The sequence below is a fragment of the Argiope bruennichi genome, chromosome 2 (assembly GCF_947563725.1).
Source record: "Argiope bruennichi chromosome 2, qqArgBrue1.1, whole genome shotgun sequence".
Lineage (NCBI taxonomy): Eukaryota > Metazoa > Arthropoda > Arachnida > Araneae > Araneidae > Argiope > Argiope bruennichi.
In genome coordinates, this window is record NC_079152.1 from 31,679,406 (window position 1) to 31,692,580 (window position 13,175).

General features: G+C 25.5%; 1 protein-coding gene across 1 annotated transcript in view; it reads right to left on the reverse strand.

Moving 5' to 3' along the window:
- Positions 1-13,175, reverse strand: part of LOC129955812 (transducin beta-like protein 3) — a 28,099-nt gene that overhangs the window by 2,148 nt on the left and 12,776 nt on the right. The window contains exons 11-20 of the mRNA XM_056068252.1: positions 12,069-12,272; positions 11,353-11,459; positions 8,996-9,200; positions 7,050-7,139; positions 5,613-5,681; positions 5,455-5,525; positions 4,196-4,352; positions 3,305-3,363; positions 2,184-2,287; positions 588-659 (exon numbers count right to left, since the gene is read on the reverse strand). Of these exons, the coding sequence (XP_055924227.1) occupies positions 588-659; positions 2,184-2,287; positions 3,305-3,363; positions 4,196-4,352; positions 5,455-5,525; positions 5,613-5,681; positions 7,050-7,139; positions 8,996-9,200; positions 11,353-11,459; positions 12,069-12,272 (1,138 nt within the window). The remainder of the gene's footprint in view (positions 1-587; positions 660-2,183; positions 2,288-3,304; positions 3,364-4,195; positions 4,353-5,454; positions 5,526-5,612; positions 5,682-7,049; positions 7,140-8,995; positions 9,201-11,352; positions 11,460-12,068; positions 12,273-13,175) is intronic.

A 13,175-nucleotide genomic window follows, 5' to 3' on the forward strand; every position in this document is an offset into this window, starting at 1 on the left:
GCCAACGCATGATTATAGCAACCTTGGCTCGTTTTGAAGTGGACTCGTCTGAAGTCGAACGCCAACAATCGTGAGGTGGACTATACCTTCCTTTGATATTGACATCAACATTATCAAACAGTGCTCTAGAGGACAGATTCCCATAATATCACTAATGATTTTTTAATGCAAAAAACAATTTCTTTATGTGTTAGTCATTGGTAAAAGCAAAAAATGATGTACTTGGCCAGTTATCAAAATCGCAGTTCTGATATCATAATTATGAAACATGCTCTTTATTTTTCACTTCCCCACTAGCCATTTAATATTAATTTGAATTATTTTTTAAGGATGATACTTAAAAGAAAAATCATAATTTATTAAACAATCTCATATGTATTAAATTCTGAAATAATTTTTTATATAGATCTAAAAAATACTCATTATTTTATATTATATATATAACAATTTTTTTTAAGAAATTCTTTTTATAAATTTAAAGCAATATATAAAATTATTCTGATTCTGAAACACTATGTTTTTTTCTTAATTGAAAATATTCCTTCATATACGAATAAAGTACAAAAATAGTGAAATTTTTTTATAACCTTTCTGGTCCTCTCTCATTTTATGTAAAACATCTTCAAATAAGCTTTTCCCATCTGGCTGGAGTAGAATCTCTAAAAAAATCAGAATATTTATAATACTGAAATATATATAAAATTCTTGAAAAACCTATATATAATATTCTTATATATTAAATTCTTTGCTGGAAAATTATCTATAAAATAATTTAATATGTATTACAAAGCTTAAACTTTTAAGGTTGGAATAAGATTACTTAAAATAGTCAAACTCAAAATTAACCCAAGTTGCCATTGCAAGGAAAGTATTATTTAAAAAATAAGCATTGAAATAAATAGAATTTAATGTTTGACAATCTGTGAGAATCCTCTATACTAAAAATAAACCTTGTATTTCATGGCATCATTTATAAAACTATAGTGCTTAGAAATAATTACTTCATCATTCAAAGGCAATAAGAATGTTCATAAGGTACTTAAATAGATGTAATCAATCGTATGTTACAACTAGTAAAGTATCAGATATGATGCATTAAAAATTATACATGACCAATTCATTTTTCTAAAACTAAAAAATGTCATCATAAAAAGAGGTAATTTTAATTTTTAAATATAATTCTGTACTTTTTAACATTCAAACAGTATTAAATATAATTTATTAAAATACAAAGCAAATGATAGCAAAAATTATCTAATGCCAACCCTTTAACACAGTATGCAAATTTTTAGTGCGATTCATTAATCTGTTCATGTGTAAATGAAATAAAATATTCAGTAAATAGCTTTTAAATTTTAAAAAGTGAAGAAAAATTTAGGCAAGGAAGAATTCTACAGATAACTCTAATAGATGTAATTAGATGCCAGATCAATAAGCTCCATGCTTGGTAACATAAACAAAAAGTTCCTGAAACTGCTAGAATTTTACCAATAGATTGATTAAGAATAAAAGTTACGATATTTTTTTAAAAGTTTCTTTGCCCTCTCCCAAAAACTATAAAAAGCTAAAAAGTAAAACTATAATCAGTTGAGATACGCTTCAGAAAGTTCTCTTTCAGTGCTTTAAGCTATTACAGTTATTTATTACTGATTTGCTGCTACTGTTTACTGTAAGTATTTTGTGTGTACTTTGTCTATGCTTTGCTTTAAAAGAATTTGGATTTCCTGTTGAATAAAGTATTTTGACGTTTTTAAGGCCTATTTGATTCTTTTTCACTGAACACCCATGAGACAGAATTCCATAGTAATAAAAATAAAAAATAATAATAATAATCCCTTGGGTTACCTCAAAGCTAAATTAAGGTTTAAAAAAAAAAGTTTCAAAAGGAGAGCACTTTGACTTCAAAATCTACCTAATGCAGGCTGAAGAATATTTAGGAGCTTTGGAATAAATGATTTCATAGACAAAGCAAAAAGAAGCAACATATTGCATTCAGTTAAACTAAGGAAATGTAACTATAATCCTAAATAGAATGCTGAGGCTGACAGTTTGTTTCTTTTTTTTCTTCCCTTACAAGATTTCAATGGGCTATATTTCATCATATTTTTACAAAATGCTATGTTGAAGTTTGTTATGATATATACTATGAAATGTTTATAACATTATCTCATTCAAAACCTTACTTTCAATAATAAGGTAGGTTTGGTATGGCTTATCCAAAGATATAGCCAAACCCAAAGCTTTGGTCCATTTCTCTTGTTTAACCAAATTGAAAAGCTCCTGTTCTCTGGAAAATACAAAAAAGAAACAACAAATTTAAAAAGGGGCAATCATAGCATATCCTAGAGAATTTTATAATAAGAATTCATTGTAATCTTATATTTTGATATGTGGTAGAAACAGCCTTTATTTGATAAAAGCATGCACTATGGACAATGCAAAATATATATATTTTTTTTAACTGTATTAATAAATAATAGTGAAAAAGTGCCAAAACAAATTATGTTAAATTTTAGCTCCAAATTAATGAAGTATTTAGATCCTCAGTTTTAACTTAAGTCTTTTGATGCAAGCAACCCAATCAATTTTAACTGGATACATAATCTAAATATATGTTGCATTACCATGATGTCATGCATTTACATTTTTTTAAATAAAAAAAATTTACAAGAAAAATAAAGAGAAAAAGAATATTACTGTATAAAAACAGTTTTTAAGTATTTAAAAACCCTGAACATGCAAGACTGAAGGATGAAAAATCTGGGGAATTTTTGCTCCAACATCACACAATGCGCTAGGTTCGTTTAGGCATTAAAAGATTTTTACAACATACTGATTACTAACTGAGATATTTATTTATTTATTAACTAACTACTTTAAGGAAAATAAAAAAATCATCTAATAAACAATTTCAAAATTCCCGAAATATATTTTAAAATTAAAAATAATCCAATGGATACAAAACAAATTTAAGATAAAAAAATAACAAAGCTGTTCAATAAAAGCTAATAAATTATATAACAGGAAAAAAAACAATTGGATCAAACAATAAAAAAATCTTTAACATACCAGCAAATAGAAAATGAATTATAGGTCCTAAAATTTTAATTGCCATAGTAACTTTTACAGAGCATTAACTGACAGCATTTCACTTATTTTTAAAAATTCTGCCAGCTCTTTACTTTGGTAATTATAAATAATAATTCAACATTTATTATTTTTATTTTTTTCCTTTTTACATTTTTTCATGCTAAAATTAACTAAATAAATATCATTGATAATTCAATCAAAATAACTTTCTTACTGCAGTAGATAGCCTTCTTTTTCGGCCAATTTCTCTTGTTTTTCAGTTTCTGTTGTATCCTAAGAAATATATTTAAAATTATCATTATGTTTAAGAACAAAATCATTTATTAAATGATTCATGATACTGAGGATTTTGTTAAATATTGAAATTACTATAAAATTCAACCAGTAAATTAAATTTTAAAAAATTCATTCACCCTATTTAAAAACATTAAAAAAAGAGTGAACAATTATATATTTCTTTTTACAGGTTTAATTAAAAATAAATGGATTATCTTAATAATATCATAAAGTTAGGTCTTTTGAAAAACATGCAAAAGAACTTTCTTATTAAAATCCAAAACATTCACTAATATAGTGGTTATATTTATTATGTAATAAATTTAACATATGTTTAAATTTTCACACTGAAACAGAACAGACATTTTTGTCTGAATATAAAAAAAATTATAATTACTAATAATGGTAAAGTTTCCAATTAAAACATTTTTTTATCTGCTTGTTTTTTAACAAAAAAAAAAAAAAAAAAAACTATATTTATAATATAAGAAAAGGGCAAAAATTATTCACTGCATAATAGTGTGTTTGTACAGCATAAAGTGCATAATTATTCTTTATCCTTTCATTATGACATGAAAGTCTAGTTTGAATGATTATATAATATTTTTATTTCAATGTACCTGTCATGAACATTTATGCATAGCTAAATTACAAGATCTTTGCTTTTCCATTGAAAAAAATATTGCAAATAATTAATTTTCATGAATATTTACATTAATTTCAGATATGATAACCATTACAAAAAATAAGTTCATGTTTAAATCATTATTATTGCCATTACAAAATCAATGACAACTTATCTTTTCCTAAAAATGAATACATAACTTACTTTCCAAACAATAACCGTTGAGTCAGCTCCACCAGATACAAAATATTCTTCAGATGACGATGAGGCTAAAGTCCAGACACGTTGTTTATGTTCATCCAGTGTTTTTATACTCATGCTCTTCATGATGTCCCATAAACAAATATTACCATCTGCTGCACTATAAATACAATGCATTTTGATAGTTTTTCACTGAACTTCTGAATGTATATTTTATATTATGTATTAAACACTTTAAAAGTATCAAAAGTATATAAACTACCCTAAACAGTTAAACATGATAAAAATATTTTAATTTATGAAATGGAAACTTTATCATTCCCTCAATTACTTTTATTTTAATCATTCAATCAACCCACTCTTAAGCGCATGGAGAAAAATTTAATGACTGGTACACAGAGACAGCATTGGCAAGAACCAACCACCATGCCAGAAGCTTCTATTCTCAAATTTTCCAGAGAAATGTAATGAAAATGTTTCAAACAACTGTTTTCAAAATAAAAGTAGGAATTTATACACTTAATAAAAACAAATAATCCATTGAAAAAATATACAATTTTTCAATATGTCACATAATGAATTGAATGAAATTAAGTACCCTGGAACAAAAAATGTCACCCATTAATACCCAATATCCTATTTACAAAAAATTAATTTCATTTCAAATGCTACACAAAATATTTTCCATTGCTTCTTTTTCCTTTGTCATATGCATTCTTAAACAATTCCCCACTATATATGACAAATTACTTAAACTTCAAGATCTAGTTATCGTTAATGTAATTTTTTTTTCTTTTGATTTATTTTTTCAGGATAATGCAAGAAATTTGAGTTATTTTTAATATATATTTTATACTTATTATTTTAAACTGGAAATTGATTTTAGTTTACAATTATATCGAAGCTTTCAATAAAATTTTAAAGAAACTGACTGAAATATATGCTTAAAATGAAGTTGAACATTAACAAATTAATCACCAAGATATAACCCCAAGTTTATAAAATAATTATATTTTCTCTCATTAGTATTATTAAATTCTGAACTGTAAGAAAACAGAAGTGATAGCAAGTAGAGTTAATCCCCCTTCCCTTTCCCTGCATTATTGATTTTGAATTTAAAACTAAACATTTTTAAAAACTTTACTTATGCAAGTTTAAATTTAATACTCATACACCATCTTATTCTAAAAATATAAGACAGTTTAAGGCATCTTTTAAAAGAAAAGTTTTATATGGCACATAAGATAATTAAGCCATCTCACCTGGATAAAAGCTGTGTGCCTCGAGTTAAGAACATCACTTGAAGAACTGATGCTTCATGACCTTGAAGAGTCTGCCAAAAATAAATTCCATTAGACCAAAAGCTCTGTCTTTTGAAATAAAATCACAAAGATGCTATGTTCATAGAAAAATAATTTACCTTTAAGCAAGAAAAATCCACTAAGGACCATATTCTGATTGTTTCATCACCTGATGATGTAACTACAGCCTGAAAGAGAAATTTATAAAAAATGTATAAATAAAATAACACATCTGCGCACTACAATTTTAATAGCCATTTATAAACATATATTTTTAAATCATGAGTAGTATTTATCACAATTATTTCGTTAAAATGTACTTAAAGAAATATAAAATTACTTATTTAATGTTAATTACCCAACCATACTATTAATTCTTAAAAACTTTTCCCCCCACATTATATCAGGGAAAGCTTATTAAAATGGTATATAAAAATTAAAAACTGTAAATTAATTTATAATGTATAGAGAAATAAATGAGTGGACAACAAAATTTAAGTAAGATATTTTCTAATCCCATATCAAACAGTACTTTTGTCACTTCCCTCCCTTTTGTAATTTTCTATAGTTTTTCACTATATATCTGTAATTCTGTAGTTTTTCACCTAATTTCCATAGCAACTACAAAATGTCATAGCAATTGGAGGGTAACATAATAAATGATTATGAACAACTTTCAAAACCTCCAAGATTATGAGGATATGACTAAATAAAAGTCTTCATGATTCATGTGCCCTCACTTGATGAATTGAAATGGAGAATAGTTTTTAATGGAGAATAATAGCAATGATGATGACATTGCTATTACATGATTATACTTATATTTATAAGAAAATATTTTAATTCTTTACAGATGTATTATATACCATAAAAAGCTAATAATTATTTAATTTTATTCATACAATTATTCAAATATTTTAGTTGCCTTTCTGAAATATAATCACTTTTTATTGAAAAAGCATTCTAATTGTCAAACACATATTACACACATTTTAATGAGATTCAGATAATTTAAATTACTTCAAGTAGATTAAATAATTTTGAAATTATATTTATACATGCCAATTTGTCCATATACATGCGAGCATTAGAAATATGCAACACAACTAAATTAAAGGATTGAATTTTATTTTAAAACAGTAGATTTAGCTCAAATTTGGAATTAAAAAATAAATCTGACAACAGGAGTTTTTCCTATGGCAGTACTGAATAAACTAATTGTAGTATGACATTACACACACACACACACACACACAGCACATAAAAAAAATGTGAAATTGAAAAATTAAAATTCAACTCTCCCAATAAATAAAAATGTTACTTACATTCATGTTAGTTTTTTTTAAACACAAAATGCAAATATCTGATATGATGGCTATAATTTAAAGTAATTTTTCAAAAATTAAACTGAGAAAAATGCCACAAAAACCAACTTAATGTTGTTTTTTTCTCTCGGTTTTTTTTTTTTTAAGTTTGTTTAAAAGAGTTAATTTTTTTAAATATTTTATCAAAAATTCTAGGAAATTTAAGCATGATTTGTTGAAAATAATACATACCAAGTCCACAGGAGAAAATTTAACACTCCACACACCTCTTTTATGTCCTCTTAAAGTGCCAAGGAGAGTTAATTCTTCACTGTCCCAAATCTAAAATAATCAAACTTGAATCAACTTTTCTGACTGAATAGAAACTTTTGCAATATTTATCCCATCCCTACATTCACTAAGTTTCATAAAACTAAACCTTTTCAGTGACAATAATGTTTCAGAAGCTATCTCATGGAAGAAGAAAATGTACCAAGGAAATACATAAAGCAAATGAAATAAGTAAAGAGACTGAAAAACTATGAAGTAATTTCTCATAGAGTCACAACATGGTAAAATTACATAAATAAAAACATCAAAATTAAAGTAAACTTAACAACCAAAACTAACTTACTATGATGATATTTAAAAAAATTTATTTCCTGAGTATTTCTACCAATATTCATAACTCAGAAATTTGAAAAATTATTGAAATAGTTTTTCACTCTTGAAATTTAATTTCAAGTATGAAAAAATTAAATGTACACAATTTAAGTTGAAGATGAATAATTATTCCAAGTATAGTCAAGTAATAAAGAATTCTCAATATTCTATCTACATTTACAACTAATACTTTAATATTACATAGAATTATAACTAAATTTCAATAAGCAAAAAAAAAAAAAAAAGGAATTAAATGCCTAATAAGAAAATTCTAGAAGAAGATCATAAAAATTAAAAATTAATTCTCTTTATTAAAAAGATGACATTTTTATTCTAGAAACAGTATTTTATACAAACTTGTATGGCATTTATACTGCCAGGCAGCTTAACTCTCCAAGCAGCCGACCCTGTAATGCCATTAATTCATATAGCACACCATACCCACAATAAACTTATTTTAAGTTTATCTTTAAGGGCATACACATTGAATAAGCACGTGTGCATAAAAAAATACAAAATTCACAGCTGCAAATTAAAAATAATAGTGACACTCAACTTGATAGTAAATAAAAGGGAATGATACATAGGATCATCACTGAATGATGTAATATACGTTTCTATACAAACTGAGGCAAAAGAAAGAATTTGTTGATTTTGTTTTAAATATAATTTTAATATAAAAAATATTAATCATAGGAATTTAAAACAAATATATTAATTACTTTTTAATTCAAAAAAACAATATCCAGGTTTATATAACAAAGTGCAATGATAAAACATATATTGTCACTAGAAGAGCAAAAAGCTGTATATAAAATTTTCTACTAAGTTGAAATTAATTAGATGGTACCCTTTCATATCATCACCCAATACTAATAAATGCCAAGTAGTAGGAAAGTTCTTAAGATAAACAATGCAATGAGCCATTTAACTGCAATGATGACTTTAATAAATTATACATCAGTAATCTAGTATCCCTTGATGATATGGAGGGGTAATAGTGGATCATAATGAAATGAAATTTTTAATATACGATCTCTTACATTTTGGGCATTGATATTTTCATATGCACAATCAGATTGCTTTAACACTACACTACAATCTAAATAAAGACTTAAGTCCAAAAAAAGGAATGTCAAAATTAGGCAGAGAACATAATTTATCTATATGTATTTGTGAATAAAAAGAGCTTATGCTAAATAAAGTAATTTCAATAATATAATTTTTTTCTCTTCTTTTAAAGCCATAATGTTACATTCCTATCATGCCACTAATAAACTAACATTACACACCCATTCAATTTATTGTGACATACACTGTAAATACTGCTGATCAGAAAAGCTACAGTGAATCTTGAGGAAGGTCAATTTTATTTTTAAATTATTTTAAGAAAGGAAGGAGAACTATTTCGTTTTTTTTAAAATTAAAATATTATTTTATGACAGCTTAAATTTCACTCATTTCATTTTAATTCTAAAGCCACACAGGGAGAAAATAATGATTTACATCACTTTATTATAACATCACTAATTTACCTTAGCTGTATGGTCTTGAGAACATGAAGCAACAAACTTATCATTATCAGAAATGTCTATAGCATTTATTAACTTATCATGCGCCTTCACTGTTTTGTATGGAATTAATAAAAGTTTCACAGCTACAACTGGTGTGCTTTCAGGTACTTCCCACAGCTTAAGAGTTGTATCTTCAGAACCTGACACAAAAAATCTGGCTTTGCTCCTAAGAAAACATAGGATGGAAATCAATACAAATAAAATTTAAATATGTGTGTATGCGTAAACAAATAATTACATATAAATGAAAAAAAATTTCGAACAAAAACTGAAAAACATAATAAACATTGATAATGTTCAGGGAATTTTTTCAGTAGGAAAAAAATGTACATGTAAGAATTCATGCATCCCAAAAAATGAATACACCATATGAATATTTGCTACATGGGCATGATACATTGAACATAAATACAAGATATCATAACACACATGTGAGCAATATTTTACTAATTGTGGGTCCTTGCAATTAGTCCAATATTAGCTGATCATAATATGTAAACATTGTGATTCCAGAGTCCCCACAAAAGGAAATTTAAGAATATGTAATCTAGTGAACATGGGATAAAACTCAAGGCTACCCTTTTGGGCATCACCCACTAAAAATTAACCTCACAAACTGATAGTAATAATTGCATTATTTCAATAAATAATGAAACTTTCATATATGAAATTAATTGTTTGCTTAGTAGTTATTCATCATGTGGTACAGTAAAAAATTAATAGGATTGCATTTTATGGTAACATATATATAACATCAAACCAAAATTATGAAATATCAGCAGCACTGTTTTCTACTCACCAATATTCAGAAATAAACTTCAAAAAATAAATTCTATAGACATCAGTAATAAAATATCTAATATATGTAGCATAAAAAAAATTAGTTCTGCTTAATAGACTTGAGAAAATTGGCTTTAATACAATTGAGAAAAACAGCCTAACAATCTTGTGATGGTAAAAAATATTTTCTAGTCCCAGTTTATTAAATATACTAATTAATTAATTAATATTACCTGCAAAATGAACAAAACAATAAATGAAGCATTTTTATAAACATTTTACATACAAAATATTTGCTTGAAACTTATAGTGTCAACAGATATCAAAAATTTCAAGATAAAAATAAAATTAAAACTATTTTTTTCATTATTAATAAAATATATTCAAAACATATTTTATTTAAAAAAATTCCAAGAAATGACTTCTTCCAACTAATATGTAATAAAAAAAGGACAGAACCTTTCTTGCCTAATGACGTAGTTTAGAAATAAATCAATGATATTAAAGCCTCTAGAGATAGAAAATTCTACAAGAAATTTAAATATTGCAAAATCATTTATTTTTTTAAAAAATTACTTTATTATTTTTTCAACTTAATTTACTCAACTTATAATTAAAATTATTTTCTCAACTTAAGTTACATCGTATGACTTCTTTTGCTTTCTTAAGTGCTTTATTTTAAAATGTTCAAATGTAATCAAAAGTAATTCATTATTAAAATTGGTTAAAGATAGAAAAGTAAGAGCAAATATGTCTCTACAAGCATCAGTTCTTTGATGGATTTCAAATTATATCCAATGATGCATATATATATATATATATATATAAATATATATATATATAATTAAATACAAAATTGCAAAAAAGTGAATTTCTAGGGATAATTAATTTTTTCATAAATTATGCTTTCTTAAAGCATTTTATGATCTCCATAATTTAAATAAATCACTTAATTTGCAAACCTATTATATATGTATTGAATTACTGTATTTTAAAAGCTTACAGAATTAAGCAGTAACAGACACTATAATTCAATAAAAAAAATTAATGATATCCATTAACATCTATGGACTTAGATAAATCAAAACATTCCAAAAAAAGAAAGCGTATTTCAATAAATATTTGAAAAACTGAACTTTTAAATAATCAAAATTCTATCTTAATTATAAAAAATATATATCAGCTTATCAGTATCAAAGAAAAATAATATAAATAATAAATCTGATCAGCACTTATACTACCAGTCAAAGTATCACTTATTTTTGCTGGCCTTGTAGTGCTTAATTGCTGTGGCACATTGTAATCAAAATCATGCTATGAAGAGAACATGATTTTTGACAAAATACACCATCATGTGCTTCAGAATTTATGAATTTGCTAAGCATATCTTAAAATTTCAAATATCTAAAAATAACAAAATACATATTAGGAAAAATAAAGAACTACAAATTATCACAAAATGATTTTTCTTGTTAACAATATTAGAAAACTACAAGACAAACAAATTACGTAAAAAATAAAGAAGAATGGAATTTTACCTGCAACAACATACAGCAGTGATGGAATCAGTATGACCATACCCAGTATATACACTGTTTATAGAAGGTGAATCTGAATCTAGAAACCATACCTTTATGTTGTTGTCCTAAAAATAATAATGCACGATAAGAAAACAATAACTAATAGTAGGGATAATCCAAAATTTAAAATTATTTTAATTCCATTTTTCAATCTTTTAAACCATTTTTTTCTACTTTTATTATAACAAGTAACATTAAACTGGAGTGATTAAATCATAGAGATCAGTTCATTGTTTCCATACATTATTTAAACTGATGAAAGATGCTTTTAAAATATTTACACAGTGCCTTAGACATTTCCAAACCAAGGCTATTATAGAAATATTATGTAGAATGTTATTATATATTAATAATTTGTCACATACATTAAACTAATTTTTAAGATTAATCCATCTCATTTTAAAGAGAGAATAAAGAAGCATATGTCTAGTCATACCCAGATCATAATAAAAAATTATTTTTTAAAAAAACTTGTGCCTTGTACATTATGCATTTGCAATCATTATTATTATTTGTTTAATTTACAAAATAATTAAACCTTTTATGTAAAGACTTACCGGAAATACATAAGGTTACAAAATCACAAAGATGGGGTTTTTAAAAAGTTTGCCAAACAGATAAGATAAAAAATACTCAAGTCGGAAAGCTTTAATTACCAATCACATACAACATACCTTGGATCCACTGACTAATATTTCTTTATGTTTAGGAAAAACATCAACACACAGAACAATATCATTGTGTCCTTTCAACAGCTGACAGTTAAAGGTTGGCAACTGGAATATTTTTATTTGAGAACTGTTAGTTGCAACAACTATCTTATCTTCTTTGGAACCAGTAAATTTGACACTTAAGACATCATCTATGTAACCTATGAACTGTAAAAATAACAAAATAAATTACCAAAATCCTTTACTTTACTGCTAAAAAGAATTCTGCAGATTAAACATAAATCAGTGAATAAATTTATTTCTAAAAAAATAATTATAAAATGATCATTGAAAATGTGAGCTGATGAAAGTGGAAGCTTCAAATTAAATAAATACAAAGTGCAATTCATTGATGAAAAATGTAAGTTATTAAAAGAAAGACAATAGTGAATGATGCAAAAACTGACTTTTTCGGAAGAAGGGGCTGGAGGGGGGGGGGGCTATAATTCAGAACAACTACTCGCAATTGCCTAAGAAATGGGAGTCATTATAACCAAATCAATATTTGATGAGTATTCACTTTTGCAAGTGGATTATATCAAAATTTGCTTTAATTTTTTTTTTATTTGATTCTTTTTTTCAAGGACGTTGCTTACAAAAAATGCAAGCTTATTACTGTTAGAAAAAGGTTAAGTTTGAAATGAACTAAGAAAAGTATAAATTAACAATAACTAAAAGAAAATTCAATTTAACACTTATTGAGCTAATTTTATTAATTTGTTTATCATAACTATTCTCCCTTACAAATGTAAAGAAACTCAAATACAAGAAAGCATTGCAAGAAATTCAATGACTGTAAAAAAAAGTATCTGAAATGCAAGTTTACCCAATTTGAGATGGGGGAAAAAGAATTCAAGAGTAATGACTAATGACTAATCAAGAGAGAGAGATTCATAGTATTCATAATAAAAAATTATAATTTAAAATAATGAAAATAAAAGATCAACTTTTTAGTAAAACAGGTTTAAAACTGTTTTTAATCCCTCTCCCCCTCCTTCACTAGTATCAATTTAACCATAACAGTTCTTTCAAATCTGAAAAAAGAAATTAATGACCAGGTGAATGAAAGAC